The sequence below is a fragment of the Parambassis ranga genome, chromosome 16, assembly GCF_900634625.1.
Source record: "Parambassis ranga chromosome 16, fParRan2.1, whole genome shotgun sequence".
NCBI lineage: Eukaryota > Metazoa > Chordata > Actinopteri > Ambassidae > Parambassis > Parambassis ranga.
The window spans coordinates 13,540,522-13,566,941 of NC_041036.1; the positions used below are offsets into that span (position 1 = coordinate 13,540,522).

Genomic DNA, 26,420 nt, shown 5'->3' on the forward strand with positions numbered 1-26,420 from the left:
ACAGTTATTTATTTAACACGGTTTCACAGGAACACCTGAACGCACCACATGATGGCGCTGTAAGGACAGTTATACACTTACTTGCTGAATCGTCAACATCCGGCGACACGTCTCCCAACTCAAAACACAACAGCGATCCTTCAGATACGTCTTCATTTATTTAAACCTTCAGACTGTTTGTGAAGCTTTCTGCCCAGCTGGCAGCCAGTGAGTTTACAGTGTAGTCAAACAGCAGCGCTCCAGGCAGCGCCGGCGCGTCAAATGGGGGAAGTGAGGAAGCTGCAGAAGAAGTTGAGACAGATTGAAAATCTGGAAATAAAAATCAGTCTCACCCCAGAGGAGAGAATCAAGGTACAGGAACGCTTCATGTGCGTGTTCATGTGATATCTGTGTATGTTAAACAAATCCGGAATAAATCTCCATCAGGTGAAACAAGGCTGCAGGAACATACACTGATGTAAATTAAAAACATTACAGGCAGTACAGTAGAGCTTGTGCCTGTTTAGACAGAGCTGGCACACAGTATCCAGCCTCACACACTGATGCTGATGTAGGGAAAAGTAAAGTGAGGCTTCTTAAATCAACAGTGCTAGTATCAGACAGGCAGTGATTAACATGAATTAATAATAACAGTGGATGAATAATTTGACAGATTTTGCCCTAGGAGCCTAGGAGATCAGAAGACCACATGCTGAGCTCATCGGGAAAATAATTACCTTTGGAAAACGTTAAGAGCAAAATGTGAACGCTACAAGATACAGCTGTGGCCTGAAACAATGTTTATTCTTAACTGAAGTGACACAGCGACACAAAAACATGCACAGTGTCCTTCACACTTACAGTTAAAGAGAAAATGATCATTTTAAATGACAAAATGAACCAAAACACAGAATAATTGTAAACATTAGAGTGTGATACAGTGATGTGAAGGTGTAACCGAGCAGTTTCATGCACTTTTCACCGAAGGCTGACACCATTAAGCAACATTAAAATTGCATTCACCCATTTATGCACCCATAATTATAACTGAACACAAAGCCTAAGGTAGAAGGACTCAATTTGAGAACATTTTGTACTTTCTACCATGGTTTTCTCTTACATTTTAACTGTTAGTCCAATGGTCAAGTGGCATACGGCTCATGTCTTTGAAGAGGCTGACGTCAAGGACCTTCAGAAAGTGATCCACATCATGTTATTTCACTGCACATCTTCATAGTAAACCCTGAGCTCATTTTTCCTTGATGAGAAAGTAATAGTCTGAGAGTGAACAGAGTGGTTGCTGGATGAGTTTCTGGATAACCATCCTCACTGAGAACTTGTGGACTGTCAGCTTCCCAGCCACCAGTCTTTATGATTTTTTTTTTTGCATTGGCTGTCTGACAGTATAGTGTCCCCTTTTTATGTAATGTGACCCTTTTCCAAAACAAAGATCATCATCTTACTCCGCCTCCTACGTGGTGGACCTAAGTCACATCCACACCTCCAAACTGCTGCAAAAATCTTTCAGCATGTGCCCCAAGCGCAGCAGACTTTCTCTTGACATGCCAAATTTGCTTTTCATCAAGAGCTGACACCCTGGGCATTTGAAGTTTGGTGTGAATAACGGCTTACTCAGCCCAGAGGCAATCTACTTTTTTTATTTGTTGATCTGTTGAGATCATGTTTTGGATCTCATCAGGGGTCTCCTTTGTGGTGACGCAAAGGAGTCGATTTTCAGGCTCTCTTTGTCAAGTTCAGTTCAGGCCACTTAGCTCATGGACATCCTGGAGTAATAAACCCTTGAGATCCAAAGACTAATGTTTCAGTGAGGATGGTTTTTTTTACGTTATGAACTTGGCGTATCCAAAATTACTCAAGGAGTTGATGCATGTTGCCCTAGCTGTATAATTCATCATCAGATTTTATATAGGGGTCAGAGGTTATTCCTCCCTCAGTGTTAAGACAGATGTTTCTCCTGTAATGTACTCTGTAGAACGCAGAAAATGCCCACAAAAGTAGAAGTTGATAAACTGAGATGTGAAAGAGTAAAAATTGGTGGAGCGGCCCTATAATAGAAGAGCTGATGTGAAATTTACATGCCCAGTTCACTCATTCATGCATATTTCAAAGCTCACTATCAGACAGGAGTGTGTTGCGAGCTGCAGCCTAATAAATCAAGACAGGCTGAACATGTTGGTTGTGCATATAAACAACTTGTGGATTTAGCAGCTTGGTTTACAACCAATCTCGTGCCTTCTTCTCTCTCAGATCTCCAGGAAGGCGGAGCTGCGTTCCAGATTGGCTGAGCTTCAGCTGCAGCTTTCTGGCCCGCAGCAAACTCTTGGGATTGTGGGAGACGGAAAAAAGGAGAAGATGAAAAGACAAGTGTAAGGAAGTGAGGGAGAGGTACCAGCAAAGGCGGGGTGGGGGGGCAGATGGAGGGGTGCGTAATTCTTCAAAAGCAACAACATTTGCTTTGAAGCCTTTGATATTTTTTGTATGTCTATCCAAACACACTGGAGGTCAAATTCTGTCACGCTTTTAGGAAATGGGAACTTTCTGCTGTTCATAATGTGTCATATAAACATCATTCAGGGATGTCATCCTCCTCTTTTTGGCCCCTCAGGGCTCTGAAATCAGCACGTGTGCACATTAACAAAAGTCTGAATGAAACACATTTACAATATTTTTTCACACAGAATAGAAGCTCATTAAGAAGTACTGTTTTTTGTTTGTACGGGACTTGGAAAAGCTCCACAGGTATCCCTGCTGTCACAAAGGATGCCGCGTGCAGTTTGCATCTTGATAATTTATTCAACTCCTGCTTTCTGCTCTGGCACAGAGAGGATGCCCCAGAGGCCCTTCCATCACAAACGCCTCCAGCCTCCAAGATCCTTAAGGGAGAAGAGGAGTCTAAAGCGCAAGCATCGCCAGCGCCGGCTGCCAGGCAGAGGGAGGCAGAGATAGGCAGACAGCAGGAAAGGACAGAGCCGGCCAAGGTGTCAGATTGCTGTCGAGACAAGTCAGGAGGCCGTCCCGACTTTGATGAGGAGCAGCAGCGACAGGAAGGTGGGATAATTAGGAAAAGTGGCTTAAGAAATTGTCATTACAGTTTATTGCTGGCAGTTAAAAGTACAATGTCCTGCCCTAATTTGCGATTAACATCTAAAATCAGATTATACGTGTGTGCCCTGAGGAGTACTAACAAGCTCGTGTGGCTGCCAGTATTAAAACTGAACAGGCTGCATTCGCTTCCCTGAAGACAGTGCCCACGTTTTGCATCCTTGGAGCTAATTTAGCCCCACGCTTTTCAGTGGCAGACTAATCCATATTGAAGAACTGTGTAGATTAACAAGCTGGGGTGCCGATGAGTCAACACAGCTAATTGCATAAATCATTTCTTTTTACAGAAGCTGAATTTACATCCCTTAAAGCGTCTTGGGAGAAGGTAAAGTTTCGCTTGAGGCTGTTGGAGGGCCACAATGACATAGTCACCTGCGTGGTTGCTGTTGACAACTTGGTGGTTTCTGGAAGGTAAAGCAGAAAAGATGCCCTTATTTGCATAATGGATGCGCAAAGTGAACATTTTGCCTAATTTATCTCTTAATAGGCTCCTGCTCTCTCCCTCGCTGTCTGACATGTATTTGTTTTTCTTCCCCGCCCCGATCACTCTGTAAATCTCTTGTGGTTTATGTCGAACGCCTTTTAGCTTTGCTTGTTTTCTCCGCCTTCTCTCACTCACTCTGCTCTCTTTCTGTCTTTCCCTCTCTCTCTGTACTTCTTTCTCCTGAAAGTCGAGATACAACAGTGAAGGTGTGGCATGTTCCCACTGCGACTGAGCACAAGAACCTCGGAGGTCACACCGGTGGGGTCACTTGTCTGTGCGCACCTCCCCCTGAGTACTGCAGGAAACTGGGTGAGAACACACACATACATCCACATCCATATTGGCACATGTGGGCAGCTGCAGCTGAGTAATACCTGTGTCCTGGTAATTATAGGAGCAGTTCATCAGATCAACCCCAGTGAGAGAGATAACCTCAGCAGACACTTTAGAGAGTTCCCTGTCTGTCTGAAGCAGGCAGCCTTCCATCATTTGAGCTCGGATGCCCCCTTATCCTACGCTTCCTCCTCAACTTAAAGGGACAGGTCACCTTAAAAGTAGAGAATTTTAACATCAGCTGTAGAGATTTCAGCCATCTGTGGCGCTTTACAGTGCAGTCTTTTTCCAGAAATCATGACCTGATTACTGAAGAAAGTTCACAGTCACAGTTGAAAGCAATTTAAAGAGGAACTATTTTCTGCCACCCAGGAACCACAGTTGCTCACAAAAAGGTCGAGCTGAGAAATCACAACAAAACAATCGAGATCAAAGAATATGAACGGTTAATTTTTCAGTGGACTATCTCTTTAAAATACCAGGTCTAAAAGTGCAGTGCACTAATGATGCAGCGTTGTTCAATCATAAAGTCTTCAGAGACTAATTGTTTGCTTCCTTTTTAAATCCGTGTTTATTTTCTCTTTGGCTCTTTCTTGCAATGTGACTGTTTCATTTTATGCATTATCACTTATTTACAGCTTCCTGTCAGCTTAATCTGTTTTTCTTTTCCTCCCCCTCTGTCCCCTCCCGCTTTCTTGTCCATGTTTGCCCTCCCCACAGCCTGGACATTGTCTTTGTCTGACAAAGAGAGGTTTATTTTAAGTGGCTCCGCAGACTGCAATGTGAAGATCTGGGCCCTGAGCATCGGTACGCAAACACAGACACACACACACATTGTATATATATTAAAGTAGATGGAGCCTCAGGCCGCACATCGTAATCAATGTATGCCTGTGTGACTGATGGTCTGCATCCTGTCAATTAAATTAGATTTTTACTGTTACCTTCAGGGCAGTGTGTTAAGTCCATCTACACGTTCAATGCTGTGACTGCGCTCTGCTTTGTGCCAGAGGAAGATGGCTACATCATCACCGGATCAGGTGTGTGTTTGTGAGGACACTGAACAGAATAGTTGGAGCCAGACGTAGAGGCATCACATCATATTTGCATCTCTATTTTTATACATGTATGTGTATGTTTATAACTGCGTGTGAGTTAGAGAGGTTGAATCAGACTGAATCAGGGAGATGGAAGTACGCAGTTTAGGTAGAGACTCAGACTCAGGTGGGTCGACCATGACCAACGATAATGACTGCCAGTCGCCTGTCAGCACATGTTAACCTCACACTCTGTCACCCCACAGACTGGGGGAAAGTTCAAGTATGGAGCTGGCACACATTCCAGAACTGCCAGTCAGTCAATGCTCACCAGGAAGCAGTCACCTCCATCCAGGTGGGTGGGTCACTCACCTGCTGACCATGACACACACTCTCCACACACCCAGGATGCTCAAGCTGTTTTCATTCTCAGCCTATTTTTAACAGCCAATGGCTGACACACAAAAACATGCCAAGGTTTTTTCTTTCAGCTGTCTAAAGTAGTTTTTAGAACTCTTGATTAGTAATTTGTAAAAAGCCTCTCAGGAAATCAAATGCCTACATTCCTGTACTCTTATCCTCACACAAGCTCTCCTTGTTTATTGCTTTCAAATTGAAATCAAAGATATTTGTTGAGATGTAAGCTGTGGAGCTCGTCCAATTTTAGATACTGTACGCAGTTTGAGCAAAAAGGCTTTTTATGAATATTGAAATCCAGAGCTGCATTTGCACATTTTTTTTCAATTTGCAATCATCATAATATGCCTAAAGCATTAAAGCACAGCACATCATTGTCATCCTCTTTGTTGTTTATCATGCAAAGCGCACAATCCATTTATAACCAACAGCAGCACAGAAACATTTCGAAACAAACATACATCATACACACATGTACACACACACACACACACACACACACTGGGTAAAGACTCAGTCACCATGACAACCGTGTCTCTTGTGCCCTCCATAGTCTCAGGGTCCGCTGGTGTTTAGTGGTTCAGCTGAAGGAGGGGTGTCAGTGTGGGAGAATCGGTGTTCGGATCGAGACCCCCTGAGGCTACTTCACCACTGGAGCCGGCAGGTGACAGGCTTTGGAGGGACAGCGGGCGGGCGTCTGACCCTCAGCCCGCGGGGAGACAGAGTGTTCCTGGCTCATGGTCAAGCCTGGCTCAAGATCCTGCACTGGAGGACGGGTGAGAGACAAAAATGAAAATGAAAAGGTGGCGTAGACAGAGGGAAATCTGCATAATCCTTCCACCTAACATCTGTCTAATTATCACAGGAATGTTGTCCAGACTGACCAATCACAGCAGCATCACCGGGGTAACAGACTGTGTACACCAGACAGGAGGCCTCCTAATTGGCTCCTGCTACGATCTGGCAAACGGAGAAAGCGCATTGAATTGTGAGTCACAGAGTATATCATGTGCAACTAGAAGTTACTCACTCCATTCTGAGAGTGTAAAAACACAGCAAGACAAAATCAAAACCACTTTGTGTTCCTCTGTTGACTCTGTCACTTCCTTCGCTGCTCTCTCTAGTGTTCTCTCTGCCTCAGTGTCGGTATCTGGCCTCTCTGACCTGGCCAGATGCTCCCAGAATTCTGTGCTTTGCATCATGGACCACTGGCAGCGGAGACCACCGATGGGTCACTGGAGGTCGTGACCTCATCGTATGGGAACAGCTCCCCAGCTCTGGGAAGCAAAGGTGGGAACAATACTTGTCAAAAACACTTACTGTACTTTAAGCTATTCACTTACATCTGAATAATCATCCTGAGGTCAACTGCATGGCTAATGCTAAAGCTATACTGGGATTTAAAATGAGCTAATGAGCTAACTGATATTGGTATGTGTTTAATTAATTGTGGGTGTAAATGTGACAGGGGTGACGTCACCGTGAAGAGAGACAACAGGATGGACTCCTGCTTGCTGGAGTCAGAGGGGGACACAGAAGAAGATGAGGAGACTGACGGTAGAGACAGCTTTTTCACACAGCTTCACATCTTCGATTCACACACTTAATGAGTAACCATGGATATTCAGAAATTAACACGTTAATTTTAGACAATGCTTGTCATGACGAATTACTGTGACTTCCTTGTCAAATTTAGATTATGATGATGACAACAATGAAGGAACAGACAGCCAGACAGACAGGGCAGAGGACGGAGGATCCAGCTCGTGGCTCCGCTGTGTTCTTCAGTGAGTGCTGGTTTCTCATGCTGAGGACACCACGGCCTGCAGACATGAAGAGGAAATGAGAGGGCGGGAGAGTAGTGACAGCGAAGGAGGGTGCAGGGGAGTGAAGTGTGACAGACCGAGTCTCAGTTTTAGAGAGAGAGCATATGGCTGGAGAAAGTGAGTGTGTGTGTGTGTTAAGTGTAAGTGATAGGCAGATTGTTTTCTGTGTAAATATTATTGTCACATACAATAAAGCTGTCACACTGTGATTTGCATGTCTTGTTGTCTTTTTATTTCCCTCTAACCGTACTTCTTCTTCAAACAGCAGTTCCTGCTCTGCTGGTTCAACTTGTGAAATTGAATGTAAATTAAATTTGATTTCTCATCCTCCTCTTTTTTGTTCTCTCTGTGTTTCAGTCTCTGTCACTCTGTGGTATCACTGCTGTTTTTGTATCATAATTGAAGAGGTTTTTTTTACCCCATCTTAAATGATCTTATTAATCCAATCAGTATAATTTCTTTTTGCTCTGTCAAATTTATTTCTCCTTCTCTGTGTCCATTTAATTGAACCTGTATAATGAAAACACACATAATTAGCATTTAAATCTCTTTCCTACAGTCTCTTGCCCTCCCTCCATCGCTCTCTCTCCACGCTCTTACTCCAGCAGACTCTACATGTCTCAGTCGCTAAGGCAACCAATGCTTTTCTTTCTCTCTCTCTCTCTCTCTTGCTCTCTGTATCTCCCCCTTTCTCTCTTGTCTCCCTCTCTCATTCCCTCTCTCCACTGCCAGAGGTAGGCATGATAACTGATATGTGTCGGAGTGCGTGTGTTTCTGTGTGTCTCCCGGTGTGCTTGTGTGTCTCGTAAGTGACATTTCTGTGGCATTTAGGCAGTAGTTGTGGATAGGAAGTTGCTGCTCTCTGCTCAAAGTGCCATATAGAGTACTGGCTCCATGCATGACGCCTCTAATGATGATTAATGTGCCATGCTCAGGTGTGTGCTCCGTAACTGTGTGTGTGAGAGAGAGAGGAGCAGACAGCAATTGTGTACTTCTGCGTGTTTTTGCATGCAGATGTGGCTTCTGTATAAACATGTGGTGCATAATTGAGTGTTAAATTTAAAAGCCTGGGGGAGTCTGTGTATTTTTTTTGTGACAAAGGTGGCAGAGTTGGCTTGGTGCCACTTTCTATGCTGGTGTTTACATGATTTTATGTGGCAAAATAGAAGAAGACCCTCCCCCTTTCTCGCGCTCTCTCTCTCTCTATCCCTCTGTCTTGCCCTTCTCTTTTTATCTTACAGAGAGAGATGATCGGAGAAGAGGAGTCTCAGTGAACAGAGCGAAGCGATGGAGAGATGGTAAGAGAGATAGTTTCTGAGGTGAAGGGATTTATGGGATGCAGAAACATAAAATGTCATTTTGAGTGATAGCTGGCAAGGGAATCAATGTCTAAGCTCTTGAGGTCGAGTACGGCGCCTGTGGACAATGCATTTTCTTTGACAACTCCTCTGTCACTCCGCCACCTCTCATTCCTTCTCCTCCACCTTCTCTTCTAGCTCCATCTCTCCTGTCGCACGACTGACTGCCCTCATCTACCTCCTCCTGGTTGCTCTGGTGACACAGCCCTCCACCTGTAACCGTGACGACAGTGAGGGCGAGGAGCAAGTGGACGCCCTGTCAGTCCAGCTGTCGGTCACAGCCCCGGTCACACCCACACCTCTGTGGGCAGTAGTCTGGGGTCCCACGCAGCCATTGGAGGATGAGACCTACCACTTCCTCTCCAGCCAGGAAACTGATCACCTACACCTGCACGGGAACCAGCAGGAGGCCAGCACCACCACATATGAGGACTGGCCTTACCCTGACGCAAGCTTGGAGCCCCAAGAGAAGGCACCACTGGAGTCCAGGGAGCTGGATGGAGTGGAGGCTGGAGGGACGGAGGCGGAGGAGACGGAGCCTGAGGAAGGTGGGCACAAGAAGATGCACATGAAGGATTTCTAAATAAAGGTGGCCCATGTGAACGCACACATGCCAGGAGTCTTCCAGGGAATTAGCTGTCATCAGGGTGAAGGCTGACACCCTGCTGTGTGCAGCCGGCTGGGTCTCTGGCGGGGAATGCCTAATAAAGTTCTCATCACTCACAGGGAGGAATTGGCCGCTGTCAAAACTGCAAAATGCAGCGAAGACGTCATTGGATTGGTGTTATAGTTGGAGGCCAGAGTCTTGCACATCCAATTTCATGTTTCAGCTGATTTATCCTTTTGTTGTGGATACAATTATACATGGTCACACAATATAAGCTGAGTAACTGCATGAGTGTGTGTGTGTGTGTTACAGTGGACCCTCAGTTCTACGTCACCGTGACCATCTCTTCGCTGCTCATCCTGACAGCAATCATCATTACAGCCAAACTCTGGTAGGAACCTGACCTCTCTACCACACCGCTGTGTATGTGTGTGTGTCTTCGTACATGACCACTTGAATTAAAGTGGGCATTGCTGTGAATGTACGTCCCTCGTGTGAGTTGCACACTTATCCCACAGGAGCGCTTTCTGTGGTATAAGTAATAAGCAGTGGCTTTTTTGATTTCTGAATTGGACATAAATGAGGTCCTGGATTATGTTTCATGTGGAAAAAACCCATGTTTTTCACTAATAATGGCAGCTCCCACTAAAGCAGGGTTGTGTGAGGTCAGTTGTAGATTTGCTTGGAAGACCAGGGGGTGTAACAGGATAACCTAAGGGGGCAAAGAGAAGATTAAGAACAAAAAAACATCTTTTTAAAGGATTGTATCTTGATAATTGCTGCATGATTGACTCATTAATATTAAAACCATCTTAATTGCATTAATCATGCTTACTTGACCTTGTTATTATCTGCAAACAGTTGCAGGATTAAAAAACACTGGAATGCACTGATATTTGTTGGGGCAACCCATATGTATGAAAAGATAAGACTTTCATTTATTTTTATTTAGAGAGTTTTACTATTTTGTAAAATAGACTAAAAATTGATTAAACATCAACAGGCCTCGATGACTGCTACTTATACTGGGTTATTTAGCAGTAGTAAAATAATTTAATATTTTTAAAACTGGCCAATATTAGTACACAACGATGTCTATGGCAAAAAAGGGATAATGCTCTCCCAGCTGATCATTATAGTGACTTTATCGGTAATCATTTATGCCGGCTCCAGGGTATGATTGATGAGCCTGTGTGGGTTTTGCTGTGGATATCCGGTTGCATGTACAGTATGTCTCTCTCTGTTCTTGTGTGCCAATTGTTGATTACATAATGGCTGCCACCATCAGCCCCCCTCCTCCTCCTAAAGTAAGAGCTGAGTAATTGCTTACTAATGACTTTATTAACAGCACTTGTGTTCCTGACAGTCACAGTTGGCACAGATGTGTCATTTAGAGCCATTAGAGTTACAATGATTAAACATTCACTATAACTGTTGAGGAAGGAAAAACAAAAAACAGCTACACTTCAGCTTCAACAGTCCACTGGCCATTAAACCTCTCAGAGCATGTAAACACAGGATGGTGGAGGTATGTGTTACACGTTGAAGGAGGAAGTGTTTGCAGCACATGTGGCCATTAGCTGGAAATGAGGAGTCATCTATGTGATGTAGTGAAGCACTTTGAAGCACTGTTTGCTGATCAAACCAATAACCACAAGTTTATTTGACTCCTGGGAACCCATCCTCCCCATGACACTCTCTTCTCACTCCAGTTTATTCTCACACAATTCTTCCTGTAATTCTCTTAATCTCCATTTTTTTCCACTGGGGGTGTAATTTTTTCTCGGTTATACTCTCTCTTAATCTCACTTTTGCTCCCATATTCTCACATTGCTCACTCCTCACCCTCCCTCCTCCGGGCTCCTTCCCATAGATTATTTTACTCTTCCTCTGAATACCTGTGTTCCCTCCTCCTACTCTAACACCGCCTGTTTTTGCACAGCCGGTACTCCTCTTATCTCCCTCGCCAGTCTTCTATCTCTCCCAGCACCGTCAGTCTGGCTGCAGATCTGCAGATAATCCTCCAGCTTGCCGGTGAGCTGATACACGATAAGCCTCCCCTTTTTCCCTCTCTGTTCCTGAGACTGGCCTTCACTGTTGTTCCGATAACTTACCCCACCGGCCCCTCTGCTGTGGAGAAACAACTCACACTCCCTGTGTGGTGTGTGAGTGCTGAATTGCAAGGATTCAGACTGAAGACATAGCAGCGTCCCCCTCTCTATAGACTGGCTCGTGCTTCAGTGTCATAAATGTGTAAATAACACCATGTGTTAGAGGGAGAAAGTGAACGGGAGGGGGGGGGGTGCAGATGGACTGAAATGATAGCCTATAGTGGAAATTGGCCACCGTCCAGTTCATTATGATTATAGAAGAGCGGCATATGTGCTCAGTGATTTTCTCAGCCCTAAAATCATCAGTGTGTCTAATGTTGTGAAGTGTGACAGTGTTTGTGTATGAATATGTGTGTGTGTGTGTGTGTGTGTGTGTGTGTGTGCAGGAGGACAGGTGTTGCTGATGGTGCAGGATAGCTATTATGGCTGTGAAAACAGCTTTGTTGTACGTCTATGTGTTCTTAAAAGCTTCAACCTGTGACTCTTCACCATAACTCACTCTCCTTCCTGAAGTAATGGCACAACCACAACCCTGACGAGTGATGCGTCACCTTCTGTTCACTTCTGTTCACCTTGTTGCATCCTCATCTCTGCATCCCTGCTCTCCTCATCCCGCAGTGCTGTCTCCTTCCCTATTACTGCCCCTGACAGTGTTTTAATGAGTCCGATGGCAGCACTAATTCTCTCTCACAGTGGCAGGGTAATGTGTTCGCTGATGCTAAATGGCTCGACTGTTCCTGGTGCTGTTCTCTTACTTGCTTTCTCTATCTCCTTATCTTTTCTCTGCATGCTTCCCTCTCCTCCTTCATCTCTCTCTATCCTTTAAAACCTTCTTTCACTACATCTTTCAAACTTTTGTCTTCAACATCATCTCTTTCCAAACTCTTCATCCCTCTCCATTCTTCTCTCACCTCTCTCTCTCTCTCTCTCTCTCTCCATCTGTCTAACTATCCCTCTCTTCCAGTTACGATCGCAGCTGTTCCCAGCATCCGCCCCCTCTTTCCCGTGGTGTGGCTCCCCCCCTCTCCCTCGCGCTCCCTCGTTCCCTCGCTTCGGAGGACAGCCGGCAGACACTGCACAGCACCTCCTCCTCCTTCACCGACAGGGAGAGGTAATGAGTCGCCTCACCAGCTCACACTCAGTGTTTGTGTGTGTCCATGAGTGTGATGTGAACCCCTGGATTGCATCTTTGTGTGTGTGTGTGTGTGTGGGAAGATGCTTTACTACATCTTTGCATGCATTGTAATTGTGTACATGGAATATAATTGGGCAGTGGTGTTATTCTCTGTGGAGTATTGGGCCTGGAGTGTTGTAAGATGTATCAGTGTTTTAAATTCCCTTTGGAGATGAGTCATCGTTGGGGCTATGAAAAGGCGCCCAGCCGCCATCCATGAAATGATGCTTTTATTCAAGGGTATTTAAAGTTAATCTCAATCAGGATAATTATAGAGCTTCACTCCAGTGCTCTTCCTCTCACTTCTTCCCGCCCATCAGCTTTTCCTCCTCCTCCTCCTCCTCCTCCTTCCGTCTCTTCCCCTTGCCGCCCTCTTACTCCCCTGTGATGCAGCCTTCCGTTTGCATGTATACCACTTTTCCAGCTTCTGGGCTTTGTGCTCCACTTTTTCCTCTCTTCTTCTGCCTTTCCTCTCTGTTGTCAGGCCTCCGAATATCCATGCCCTCCTCCTTTCTTTCCTCTCTCTCACTCTTCTTCTCCTCCTCTGTGTCTCTTGCTGTGTCAGGATCCCAGTTGTGAACCTCTGAGGCGACTGTTTTTCCATATGGCAAACAATTCTAAGGGGCCTGAAGAGAAGCATCAACATGACCAGAGGGTGTGCCCGCAGCGCCGTTTTATTTTCTCTGAAACTGTGAAATGAATTCAGGGATCCCAGGTATCCAGCCACCACAAAACTCTTTGGCTTCCCTGAGGTCTAAAAAAAATCCAAACTCATCTCCCTGCTGCTCACTTACTCCTTTTCCCCTCACTGTGCTTGATGTAAATTTCTTTTTATGTGGTTCTGCCTCACTGTGACCTGTTCTCTGTTTTACACCCTTTGAATGGCCCCAAGCTCTGCCAAGCTACTAAACAGCCCTGTGCTTCGACCTGCCATGACTAATTCGCAAACAAGCAGTGTAACAGCCATACAGCATCCCATTAATCCTGAAATGCCCTACCTGTGCTTCCACAGCTGTTTCCAGTGACTCAGCTGCACACATGTGTTCAGTGTTAATGCTGATCCATCAGGCTGATCTTTTCATGACACCAATACTAAGAAAAATCTGTTCCATTTAGCAGTCTTGTATCTGGCTTTTAAACAGTTAAAAAGCCATTCTCAGCATCTCCAAACACTGAACGGGGTATTTCACAAAGCTGTTTGGCACGACTGTAGCCAACAGGCAATGTGTTTAACATGTCACGCTCCAAAAACTGCTGTTTATTCCCCGCTTTGGGCGCCTGAAATGCAAATAGTGTGGCTCTTTTTTTTCCTCTGCAGTATGTATGAGTCTGTTTTGTTTCAGTTTTTCCTCATGATTTGTTCTCTTAATTATCTGGCTGACGTTCACCTCTTTGTTGAACTTTTTTTTTTGCGAGCACACTTTGTTCCTGCTGGACTGTGTAGAGGTGTGTTAGGCACTTCCAGTGGTGGAGATAAAATATTCAGAAAGGGTAGAGAGGAGCCATTCCTGCTGAAATTCAATATTCCCCTAAAGGTTTTCGACTGGTATACAACAAAAGACAGATTTATGTTGTCATGGAAATGAGCAACAGTGAACTACACATGTGATCAAGGACTGATGTTTTTTTTTTCTTATTCACCTAACAGCCAAGTATCTGTGTCTGGAGCCACCATCATTCCCCCTTCATATCATTATCAGCTGTCTGTGGTGCAGCAGGGGAACGTAGTCTATCATTTCTGTATCTCCGGTGATTCTGCATGTATACAGTAAGAAAAACCTGCTACAACTCTATTATTTACAAGACCTCTATTTTACCTATCAGTGAGTGGTGTCTAATAGAACCTTTCAAAGCCAAATGTCGGTTTGTGTTTGGCGACTTTTCTAAACAGTCTCACACTTGCACACATTTCCACTACAGACATAGTGCTGGTGGCATCATGCGTAGCTCGTGCAATCCTCCAGATATCCAGTCTTGTGATTTTTAGTAGCATTCCTGTAGAAATGTGGTCTTTCTGTACCATGGAAGTTCAATAAAGACTCAACACTGGTGTTTTAGCTTTGCGTCTATCTGTTTATTTCTGTGCATGTTGAATGAATTCCCCTGAGAGCGGTGCAATCCGCAATGCTTTATGGGAAGGATAAAGCTTACACTGTGCATTTTAATAGCTACCCCTGTATCCTAATCTTTTTCTCCCTGAAGTGAACATTTAGTCCACTGCCTTGCATTGATTTTGAACCACAGCCTTGGCATTAAAAAGTCCTGCGTGTGCCAATCATGTTTTTTACTGCTGAAAAGGGGGCAAAGAATAAGGCAGCTGCTTGTGTCTGAAGCTTTTCCTTATCTCCTCACCTCATATGGATTCCTCTTGCTTTAGAAAGATTAACAGGATGCTAAGCAAGAATTTCCTTTGTGTACAGTTTTTCAAACAAAATGTCAATAAAATCAAGGCGGGCACAAGGAGAGAAATGCCACTTGAGTGTATTGAGATTCTCCTCCAGTCAGCTGCACATTTTCCATCTTCCTTGGGGCATTTTACAGATCAATCAAACTAATTGATTGGCTGGGTTCCACTTGGATGTTTTAATGGCTGTCTAGTTATGAAACACAAATCAATGCGGCAATCTGTAAACATGACAGACAAACAACTAATGCAGGAGTGAGCTGGTCTATAAGGAGTCAAAGCTGACACGCACTAATATTAAACACACACTCTGCCACACATATGCCAGCCACCCTCTTGCACTTGTGAACACCCTGAGAGGTGTACAGCTGTTAGAATTCACAGCTCCAATCCTGCAAAAAAATGTGAATCAATGACGCTCAATCACACTGACTAAAATTAACACCAATATTAATAGAGGTGAGGAGGGATGTTGATGGAAGGAGCAGGAGGGCTGACAAACATGCAGGGTTAAATGAAACAGGATCGTAATTGTCTGCTTCCTCTTCACCATGGCTGCTGGTCAGCTAATTGCTGCCATTAACATCATGCAGAATGACGGGTGGAGAGGAAATAGAATCAAAAGAGTCAGATGGACAGGGTGGGTGTGATGAAGGCAATTTTGGCTGTGATGGAGGTACAAAGAAGGGTAGCAAGCAATTTCAACAGGCAATTTTGACATTGAAATAGAAGCTCAGGGCCAAACATACTCATATGAAATATAAATGCTCTTGGTATCTGTGTGTGGATGTGTGTGTATCCATGCTGGTAGCGCACAGGGGAAGCCTCAACTCTATAATACATTAGTCTCTTTGGGGACATGCCCTAATTAATGGCTTGACCTCCTAACGGGTAGCCCCCTTCTGTGAGTTAACATTTAGCAGTGCACCCTCCAGAGATGCACTCTAAAGTGCATTTAATAAAAGAAGTGACAGTGACATTAATGAGACAGCTGAGATAAGTACAGGACTTTGTTTTATTTTCCAACTATATTTTGACTTTATACACGTCTCAATTCAGCAGAAAGAAAAAAATACAAAGCGACATAAAATCTGAACCAAAACAACATTTTAAACCAAGAGAGATGCACACACACACACAGACATCAATTATGCTAGTCCTGTTTCTGGTCAATGGCAAACAAGTGCTGTGTGTTTTAACATACAGTCCACCCATTAGTAACAACTGTGTGACAAGAGTGTGACACCTGTTTAATCCATCAGCCAGTGTGTGTGTGTGTGTGTTTCTGTATCTGTAAAGGTGAGATCTGGTGACAAGAAAAAGAAGTTCCCATGAAGCTTTCCTGTGGCAAGTGTTTCTGTGACGATGGTCTCCGTGAGCAGTGGTCACATCGTTTTAATGTCCATGTGTCCGTTAATTAGTGAGTGTCCATCAGTGCCGCTGCAGCCACGTCTCAGTCTCAGTTGCCCTCAGTTGCCCTCAGTTGGACTTGGACCAGATCTTCCCACTACCACGCAGCCTGAGAAAAAGATGATGAGAAAAAAAAACACATTTGTGCTTCGTTTGAGACTTAATTAAATAATTCAATGCCTTTCTCTTCTACTTTCTCTACTGAACCAAATGCATTACTGATGCAACCTAGGTGTAAAAGTGCCTGTGTTAATATATCTAACATCAGTTTTTATCCATATCGGGAAATGAATATGAATATTTGCAACGAGCTCATTTCTAATAATAATATTGGCGTCACTATCAGCCCTGTCCTTTAAATAGCTTTATAAAGAAATGGTGTCAAAGCCCATTTTAATTTGAGGATTGAGGTTAAGCTATCATTAATTTGGATTTTAAAACATTGAGTGGATCTTCACTTGAATGAAGTGCTGTGCTGAGTGTTGAAAATTACAGGGCTTTTTGCTTCATCAAAAACGTGACAGGCAGCCAGAAAATAATCACTGCTTTCTGTTCAGCATGAACAACATAAACAGCAGCAGTAGACAAGCAAAGCATCTCGTCTGATCACTGGAAGGGGAAACGTTTCTTTCAGAAAGCAAACACGCAGGGCATTTGTATAGCCAGTGACATTTCACAATCCAGGACAGATGTGAAATTAGCCATCGGTAATTGGGCCGGATGGAGGCAGAACAGAAAAAAACACCCTGATAGCAGGGTTACCGACAGTGCTGCTGCAAAACACTGATGTGCATCTGATAATAAAGCTGCTTCATGCAGACACACACACATACACGCAAACACTCACACAGACAAACCACTTACACCGGCAGCTGGCTTTTTACGGTTTATTGAAGAAATGGAAACATAGATGTTCACTGCTGATTAACTTCTGCTCTCTACAAGAACATTGGACTAACAGCTTTAATATAGTGTTTGAAGTAGCCTTTATAGCACTATAGTTGTAACTATGGATAGTCATTTTTATAAAACACCTTTCTAGAATCAAATTAACAAAGAACCTTCAGAGAACAAAAGAAGAGCTATAAGAGAAACCTAAATATTCAGCTTTTTGTTCCAATTTTGCCCTCATTTGGAGGTGCACCAACATTTTTGAATAAAACATAACTTCAGGGAATTATTCTACATGGCTAAACATATTCTATGTATTCAATTCGTGAACCGTTTAACTGTGAAAAATGAATGCAATTTCTCTTCAACGTCCTTTTATAAGAAAGCTGAAAAATTATTCTCACATGCAGACAATATTCAGCTACCAGCCACAAAACACAAGGTGATGTGACAGTACTCACCCTTTCACCTTTGAACTCTTTTTGCCGGGTTGTCGTGGTTCCTGAGAAGAGGCGGGGTCTCGTGGCTCGGCTGGCTGGTCTGCGTCCTGATTAGAGGCAGCTCCAGCAGGGGCGGGGCCTGACGATGGAGAGGCTGCACTGGCCTTTAACGTTTTCTGTAGGTTTGAAACCTGATGGAAAAGGGATGAGATTTAAAATTAAAAATATATACAGAGGAGGAACACAGTCTCAAAGTCTTGCTTGCTGCGATGCATAGATCGAACATGATTAACTTTAAAGGCAGATGGATTCTCACAAGAACACAAGCTCACCCACTGAGTCATGTGTGCATCCATATCATTCTACTGTTTCTGTCATTAGCACCTTCCTTCCCTTAAGTCAGCATTGCGTTTTCTCTTTGACGCACTCTTACTACGCCATGATAGATGGTGAAAACAACCAAATGTAACAGGAATGCCCCCCTCGAGTGGACTCCAAGTGACCTGAAGGTAGTATAATATTGACAACTCTCCATCTGCTTGTGTTCTGAGCTGTCTGTGTATGTGTTTGCAAGGGCGTTTAATCCTAACTGTTTCTGCCATAAATCCTTTCCAAAATCCTCTGTCACTGTTCTGAAGTTAATATGAGGCGTCAGCAGTCTGACTTTAAATAAAGTGGGTATCTCCCAAGGTTACTTCTTCATTTAGTGCACATCATCTTTGTGTGTCTGCAGACAAACTGTAACCTTGCTGAGCTGCTCTATTGGACAGAGGGAATTTCATATAAGAGGGCCGTAACCTTGGAAGATACACACTTGGTTTGTCTAACTCGAGGGGTGTAGAGGGGTGTCAGCGTTTGATTGACAGCTTCTTTCAGGCTCACTGTTGTTGTTACACCAAAGGGAGCAAGAGAAAAGTAAACAAACTTGCACTGTGGCTATATGTCAGTCAAATTATCGCAAAACTAGAGGCACCATCCCAAAATCAAAGAATGAAAAATAAAAATGTATTCCTTGTTTTTATATACTAGGCATCTGATGGATTTACAATGTCCATTATCAGTTGAATATGGGTATGAGAGTATTGTTAGAGACAGACAAGATGAAAAAAAACAGAGGACAGAAACTGAAATACCATGAGCAGCTGGGAGCAAAGAACAGACATGCTTAAGAGGAGAGAGTCACATTTACTTGACTTTCTGGGGGGAAAAGAGAGACAACTGAAGGCTGATAAGATGGACTAACCTCTGTTTCCACTTGGACTTTGACCTTCAGCTGGCTCTCTCTGTACTGGTTTGCCCTCGAGACCTGTTCCTCGATACCACACAGCACAGCCTCACAGCCCGTGCACCTAAAAAAGAAAGAAGAAAATTATGAGTTCGAAAAACAGATGATTGATATATAAATCCAAAGACACATAGCGTACATAGGGTGTTCTTACCACTCCTGTAGTGTGTTGATTATGTTTGGGAGCTCATTGGGGCCGAGGTCACGACCCACGCTGCAGTCTACCTCCACCTGCTGATTCCTCTGGTCCAGTTTTCCCTGGATGATGTCACAGTAAACAGCCTCAATCAGCAGGTCCTCCAGTTCCCGCACGTTCTTCAGCTCGAGCTGTTGCAGGAGCAGTGAGTACGGCAGGCACTGAAAGAGAAACACCACATGAGCAGACTTTAATTCTAATATTCTCTGTTTTGAAGTCAAGGTAAACAGGCAGAGAGTCAATTCCACTTTAAGAATTTGATGGAACATGACTGAAATGTTAGAGGAAAAATGCTCAATTGCCTAAATGTCACTGCCTGAGGAAGATGAAAGGAGTTTGAAATTTAACAGTCTGTCACTGGGCAATTAGAGAGTTCAAGCCCACATGCAGGAAAAGCAGCACCACATTAAGGAGAAAACAGGGGGCAGGAGTGAAAGAAGTAATGTTAATGGAAAGTGAGATTAAGTCAAAGAGAAAAAAAGAACAGCACCGCTGGGAATAATGAATCAATTATTTATCAGGAACAGAGAAAGAAAAGGGCATAAGGAGAGATGCAGTATAGCTGGAAAGTGCAAAGGAGTCTGCTTTAAAAAAAAAGACATAACTTAACACTTCTGCATGCACATAGCTGATAGAAATGAAGCTTCAATTTACATCCTTACATAAACTTAATATAAGCCAGAATAAAAGAGCAAAGCCATATTTAAAAGCAGAATTATCCATATATCATTAATATTACTGCTTGCTTTATGCCTGCAGCAATGTGGTGTCTGCAGAAAAATCTATTTTCTGTTCTTGAGATAAAAACAAAATCAATACAACATTACAATTCATCTGCTCTGTATGTTAACGCTGAGGAGAGACCTTCACACCTTGAGGTTGGAAGCCAAGCTGATGATGGACAGGTGACGGAGTTTGTTTCTCTGTGCTGGGGTCAGCTCTGGAAGAGATGCTGCCTTTTCTAAAGCAGGCAAGTGACAAGAATATCAAATGAAAGAGACAGTTACAGAAACATATAGCATGGTGTGCAAGTGTCTCTTTACTGAGGGTCAGACACACATAATTGAGACTTATTACATTGAAGTGTAATGACACACAGTGCTGTGCAGGTGAGTGCAGAGCTGTTTAAACAGTCAGAGAACAGAGATGGGAGAAGGTCCGTCTCCAGTAACTGTGTCTCCTGCTGACTTGCTTGTCTGGTGACAGGACTCACACCCCTGAGAGAGCAGCTCTGACAGCTCCTCTAAGGGCTTTTCTACACTGCTCTGTGAAAGTAAATGTGCTCTCTGATGGCACGACTCAAGAGAAAGGAACAATAAAGTAGGCTACTTTCTTTTTCCAGGCTATTGGTAGATGTTCAGCATAAAATTAGACATAATTAACATTCCAGTTCTTATTGAAGCTTCATCACACAGAGAGAAAATAAAGCCACAAAAGATAAGTTTATTATCTATTTGTTCTATATCTTTAGCCAATCAGACTGCTTAATGAGAAGATGCCAAAGTATCCCAGTAATTTAGTCTGTAAATAACCTGCCTGCAGTGTCTCAGGTGTGAGTGTTTAAAGCCTCTGTGTCAAGGTGCCTGCCTTGTGGCAAAGAAATACAGCTCATAATAAAAGAGTTGCAGGGCCACCCTATTACTTATTTACATTGAGCTGTCACTGCAATACCTTTGTAGTCACAGTAGGTTCCATACGCAAAGAGGTGCAGGAGCTGGTATACTGGTGCATGAGGGCTATTCTCCAGCTGTGGTTCAGAGGGAGGATGAAAGAGAAACAGAAGGGGCAGTGAGCAATAAGATTCTGCATAGGAACAATGTACAGAGAGTGACTGAGTCAGTAAAAGTAGGAAAGGCCACAGACGGACCTGACTGCATACACAGGTTTTTTTTAGGTTGTTGAGGTCTGCTCTCATACCTTGCTCTATCATTGGGGATCTCATGAAACTCTTTTAATTAGATTTTAGATTCCTACTCAATATTCTAATGAAGTAAATCAAATCCAAAACATTTAGTTGTGGTTAACTAGGATTTTATTCAATTTCAATCTGTTGTGCGTGTCGTCATAAACACTTGGAGGATTAAATTTAGCATAAATTTCCACCAGAGGTGGTGTTGTGTCACTGTAATTTTTCAGTTCAGTCGGGTGTTTACTACGACTAAAGATGTTAATAAGCATAGCTGCAGTTCATCTGCAGCTGTAATAAGTCCAAACTGATCTGAAGAGAGGTGTGCATGTCTAGAAAGCAGAGAAGAACAAGAAGAATGTTTTTTTTCTGTTGAATCATAAATAACAGTACGGTCACATCTTCTGAAAAAAGCATTGCACTTCCAAAATAGAGCACTAATGGTGTAATGCCATGCAGCTTTAGGATATATGCTTCCTGTGTTGACTGATGTGCAAGTTGTGACTTTGCCCACTGAAGCACAAATGTCTGCACTTTTCCACTTATACAGATGATAAATGTCGTCTGGTGTGGTCACATGCATCACAGACCCTTCAAAGTGTGGTTAGCTGAACAGATCTTCAAGGCTTAGGTCTTAAAGATGGCTTTTATTACTTGCCTAGACGGAATCCAAAAAGGTAAAGTAGAGACAAAGTGCAAGAATGTGTTTACCTCTCTGACATTAGGCAGCTCCAGGATGTCAGAGAAAACGTACAGGCCTGGGGTCTCTAACAGAGAGCTGACAGCCTGGGCCAGTGCAGAGCCTGACAGAGACAGGAGCTGCTCCACCTCCATCTGATGCCGAGGGACACAGGTAAAAGAGACATTTAACAGGTTAGAAAACTACAGACACACAGACAGCAGAGCAAGTACAATAAAAATCACGGACAAAAAAAAAAAAATCGCTTTAGCTCTGCCACTGCAATGCCATCTAGGGACATCCTGTCAAAACCTTCAAAGATGCTCTAATAAGGTTCAAAAGACTCTATTAATGAAGACTAGGAATCCACAGCATCTACATATGTCATGTCTTTTGGAATACAGCCCAGCAACTTAGTGCCTGATGAAAGGACATCTATATAAACCAACAATACCCCATCTCATTTAACGGCTAATAGCTAAGTACTCTTGACCAAAGCACTTAACCCTCAAACTACCCGGAGTGCTGCTCAGATAGTGGAATAATAGCGGCACTGAACAGCACCAATACGGGCAACAAGTATAATGAATGCGAAGCAGGGCATGTATATTCATCAACCCATTCCCTGCATAGAATCAGGATGCAAATGCACTCTGGGCTAAAGGCAAAACCAGAATAATTACCTAAGTAGTGACACAAATCTCCCAGTGCCTCAAGCAGAAATGTAGAATCTAGAAAGTGCATCCCAAAAAACAAACAAATAATAAAGAAGGCCATTCCTGGGTGTAACACCTCATATCATTGTTTCCTTGCATATTGTCCAATTACACATAACAAAACAGCAAAAACATATGTTAGTTTGATGGCAAAGGTGCCTCACAAACATCCCACACTGGAGACATGCTTTATTTAATTTTGATGGCATATTTCAATCCCAGCAGACACAGCTTGGGAAATGACGGAAGTTAGTATTAGAGCTATACAATACATTTTTTTTTGCAGTTGCATCAGACTGGGTCCTTCACCCCAGGCAACTTCCCAAAATTAATCCAACATGGAGTCTGCATTCACACTGCTTTGCTACAAAAAAGTACAAAACTAGTGGCAAATGAGGGAAGGACGGCTTGCACAGCTTGAGAAGCAGCTCAAAATGAAAGAATCAACTACTCTGATACAGAATACAAAGATGTAAAACAGAAACAAATGCTAACATTGATTAATAATTAATTATAATCACAAGGATCCAAATTGCAAATGGTTGCTGAAATGTTCTGTGCAATAAATTAAGGTAATGACGAGGTCATTGTTCTATTGCTTTCCCATTTAGGAACTTTTACTGTCATTTACTTGTGCATTTATGTCAGCATAATGTCAACAGCAATAATTTGTATAAAAAAGCTCTACCCCTAACCTTTTACTTTCTTATGTGTGGTACAACAAGCAGCATCAATCAATACAGAACCCTTTTACATTTGTTTTGCTATTTTATATTGGTTTTCATTGTTACAAGAATCAATACTGCATAAAGGAATTTCTGAAATAAAAAAAAGTACACAGTGCACAGAAGAACACAACATTCAATTTGGCACAGTAGAATATGTAAGCATTGTACCCCCAAGTACCTACACAGGACCTTCTAAATTAGTCTCTCTATGTTAACTACACACATTGAAGATATTATATAGATAGTGATGATTACTGCAAAACCACTTCTACAGCTTATTCATATGATTAAACATGGGTTGGAATATTTTACTTAGTTTACACATTACACAGCTTCAATGAATACAAAATAAGTAGATACATCATGGTGGCTAAAGTAATCTTTAAATAAAGCGAATAAGAGAAAAAAACTGAAATATGTGTGGTAATAAGTTATAAAAATAAGAATATGCCTGCTTTGCACTTACTCTTCAGCAAAAAATATTTTCCTTGTCTCAGAAAAAAAGGGAATGTAAAAAAAACATTGCTATAAGGGAGACATCATACATGACTAAATCCACAAAAGTACACAATAAATGTGTTCTCTACCTGTCTAGGTTTATGTTTAAGTAATCCTTCTGATATTAAAAATACACAAATCTGCAACATGTGTACTCGGCTCTTGTTATACAGTGCAATAACTTTTTTCAGTAAATTCACCATATTGTGCAATAACAATTCAGTACTGAAGTCATTTTATTCTGTTATTTACACAAGCATTCATTCTCCATGTATTCAAAAATATTTATCTATTTTTATCTATTTTGTATTTTTTTTCTTCTTACAATGTTTGCTTCTATCTTAAATGCTGTAACACTGTAAATTTCTCCTGTGGGGGACTGATAAAGGATTATCTAGTCCTAACATCACACAATCCCACGTATTTATTTACAGGAAGATATACTCGTCTTTCACCTCGATCCATCAACGTCAAACAGTAAGCAAGTATATTGTAAATAATAGCATCATGTCAGATATTCAAATATAATTTATACAACGCGAGTCTTTGGCTAAATGAAGGGATAATTAAGATTATATGTAGCACCTTTACCCAAACTCCATACTCGTTGATTAACACTAGCTACACTGCTAACCCACCGGGATGATAACATTAAACGGTATCGCCCTATTTACCAACAAGACGCTGTTACATATGACAAACTAAGTGTTAAACGTACAAAACATAACAGTGGTATCTACTTTCACACTGACGGTTCTCGTAGCATTTCGGTTACATATTCTTCAAGCTCAATGTGTCATGCTAGCTCGGTTGCTAACGGCTAACCAACCGCAAGGCTTCACCTAAGCCCTGACGTCAGGCCTCAAATTATTTTAAGCCTCTCTAGAGCTTTAAATCATTATGGTACAGTAAAGAAATAACCGGTAAACAGGAAATGCAGTTTCATTTTTCTATAACGTGTTTTAAAACGGTTACGTGCACACAAACTTTACCTTGTGTTGGTTTTGTTGCAGATTGCCTCCCTCTCGATTGTTCAGTTCCGCTGTCAGCACACGTACGACAACAAAGCAGCGTAATCTCTGATTGGACAGGAAACGAAAGTGGGTGGAACGCGGACGTCTGTCAGTCAAGTGATGAGTAGATCAGAGAGAACAGCGTCTCCTAGTGGTTGGTAGTGAACGTCAATGTACACAGCTGACTGGACTGGTTCCAAGACCAAGATAAACTAATATTAAAAATATAAATATGATATTAAAACATATGATCTGTAAATTAAATTCAATTTAACTAAAGCATATAAAATAAAATTTAAATAATTATATGCAAATAAATATAAAAACAAGTGTGCACACAGTGATATGTGCAAAGGTGTGTATATTGAGTCAACAACAACACAGTCTTTTGAATATTTGCATGGAATACCTTAAATCAAGTTTAATAGCACACAAATGTTTACAGAATTAATCTACCCCGTGCATATTTTCTGTAATCCCAAAGATGTAATCTCTACCTTTAATTTTGTTACTTTCACAGCCCTGCATAGTTTCCACATTTTCCAATTCAGCAGGCTTTTTGGATGAGGATGCCGTTGTGCTAAATAGCATCCATGTGGCAGATTCATTTCTAAAATGTAATTACAAAAACATCAAACCCTGTCTTGGAGTGGCTGTCTGAGGTGGCACCGTCCTCTGACTGCTGGTTATCTGGCTCTGAGCACCACTGATCCTGATACCAGTGCAGAGAGACAGAGCACGAATGTGTGAGCCATAAATAACAACTGTGAGCGTTTCTGACAAATGTGAAAAACAAGCTCACCTCACATAGCACCTTGATTTATTGATGATGAAATGTTTCAACTCTTGGGTATCTGAGGCTTTGATTTTTGGATGCACAGTGGGTGTCTTGTGAATTTATGTTTTTTTTTTTTCAATTTTGATGTCGTTAATGTTATTATTATAATTCTGACCCCTTTTGGCCTGGTAAAATTAGTTTGTCATTTTCTTTGAAGTGTTTTTTGTAACCGTCTGTTTATTCAGTGATGTAAATAAAACAAAAATTAGAGGTAGAGTGAATTATTATACAAGAAAGACTCTTCGGTTGCTATAGCTACAGTTGCTACAGAAAATTATACACATCCCCATGTTTTTTAATATAACTAATTAAAAGGTCTTGTTAGAATCTAACATGATCTCATATATAAATGACAACAGGTCATTTGCACTTGACCCCTAAACAAACACAAACACTTGGTTGTCAAAGACCAATTAAATCCAAACACAGAGGCAGTGAAGTATGTTTACCCAGCAGACCCAGTGTTAAATCATTATTTGGATTTTTAGTCAGTGTATATTTACTTTATTATATCCTCTCCTCTTTGGCCTTTCAGTCTCTAAAAACATCAACACAATGCTCTATATTCGTATAACTGCTGACTGTGTGCCAACATACTTGTACTTCTGTGTTTCAATTATCTGATGGTATGTTTGCTTAAAGCTTGACTACAGTTACCGTATTTGTCTGAGGAAGACGGCAGATTAGCAGCATGACATACTGACTCACTAACATGGTGCCACAAGCTTAAATCTAGCTAAACCTAAACAACACCTTTGCAGAAGTAAGATAAAAGACTGGATAAAGTGACCTTGCCTTATCAAGACCTGTGTGTGTGTGTTCACCAGTGTTTTACACACACACACACACACACACACACACACACACACACACACACAGCACCCACCCAATTAAGGGTGAATGAGTACCTGTGCTGGTCAGCTGGGCTCAGCAGAGGAAGTGTTCATTTCTGTCAGCGATGTTTACA

General features: G+C 42.4%; 3 protein-coding genes across 3 annotated transcripts; 2 read left to right on the forward strand and 1 right to left on the reverse strand.

Annotated features, from left to right (window-relative positions):
• The first annotated feature begins 15 nt into the window (after positions 1-15).
• Positions 16-7,408, forward strand: LOC114447905 (kinesin-like protein KIF21A). The gene is made up of 13 exons (XM_028424442.1): positions 16-351; positions 2,248-2,366; positions 2,822-3,048; positions 3,390-3,513; positions 3,774-3,895; positions 4,640-4,726; positions 4,870-4,959; positions 5,223-5,311; positions 5,927-6,149; positions 6,239-6,361; positions 6,498-6,663; positions 6,842-6,930; positions 7,070-7,408. Exons 1-13 carry the CDS (start codon positions 262-264, stop codon positions 7,162-7,164), a joined length of 1,644 nt encoding a protein of 547 aa, XP_028280243.1. The 5' UTR covers positions 16-261; the 3' UTR covers positions 7,165-7,408.
• Positions 7,409-7,608: 200 nt separating this feature from the next.
• Positions 7,609-14,326, forward strand: pianp (PILR alpha associated neural protein). The gene is made up of 6 exons (XM_028424511.1): positions 7,609-7,933; positions 8,441-8,497; positions 8,696-9,105; positions 9,477-9,555; positions 12,240-12,386; positions 13,015-14,326. Exons 2-6 carry the CDS (start codon positions 8,487-8,489, stop codon positions 13,034-13,036), a joined length of 669 nt encoding a protein of 222 aa, XP_028280312.1. The 5' UTR covers positions 7,609-7,933; positions 8,441-8,486; the 3' UTR covers positions 13,037-14,326.
• A 1,523-nt stretch (positions 14,327-15,849) lies between these two features.
• Positions 15,850-24,718, reverse strand: cops7a (COP9 constitutive photomorphogenic homolog subunit 7A). The gene is made up of 8 exons (XM_028424494.1): positions 24,595-24,718; positions 21,693-21,815; positions 20,747-20,822; positions 19,948-20,036; positions 19,034-19,236; positions 18,838-18,943; positions 17,616-17,785; positions 15,850-16,372 (listed from the first exon to the last, which is right to left on the reverse strand). Exons 2-8 carry the CDS (start codon positions 21,813-21,815, stop codon positions 16,333-16,335), a joined length of 807 nt encoding a protein of 268 aa, XP_028280295.1. The 5' UTR covers positions 24,595-24,718; the 3' UTR covers positions 15,850-16,332.
• Between the last annotated feature and the right edge of the window lie 1,702 nt (positions 24,719-26,420).

Excerpts from the sequence above, each read along its gene's own strand:
- pianp (XM_028424511.1), top strand. Across the intron at positions 9,556-12,239 it reads ATCATTACAGCCAAACTCTG|TTACGATCGCAGCTGTTCCC; the intron begins GTAGGAACCTGA and ends CCTCTCTTCCAG. Across the intron at positions 12,387-13,014 it reads TCCTTCACCGACAGGGAGAG|GATCCCAGTTGTGAACCTCT; the intron begins GTAATGAGTCGC and ends TTGCTGTGTCAG.
- cops7a (XM_028424494.1), bottom strand. The coding sequence starts at position 21,815 with ATGGAGGTGGAGCAGCTCCTGTCTCTGTCAGGCTCTGCACTGGCCCAG. Across the intron at positions 20,823-21,692 it reads AGCTGCCTAATGTCAGAGAG|CTGGAGAATAGCCCTCATGC; the intron begins GTAAACACATTC and ends TCTGAACCACAG. Across the intron at positions 20,037-20,746 it reads AACCTACTGTGACTACAAAG|AAAAGGCAGCATCTCTTCCA; the intron begins GTATTGCAGTGA and ends TGCCTGCTTTAG.
- LOC114447905 (XM_028424442.1), top strand. The coding sequence starts at position 262 with ATGGGGGAAGTGAGGAAGCTGCAGAAGAAGTTGAGACAGATTGAAAAT. Across the intron at positions 352-2,247 it reads CCCCAGAGGAGAGAATCAAG|ATCTCCAGGAAGGCGGAGCT; the intron begins GTACAGGAACGC and ends CTTCTCTCTCAG. Across the intron at positions 6,664-6,841 it reads CCCAGCTCTGGGAAGCAAAG|GGGTGACGTCACCGTGAAGA; the intron begins GTGGGAACAATA and ends TAAATGTGACAG.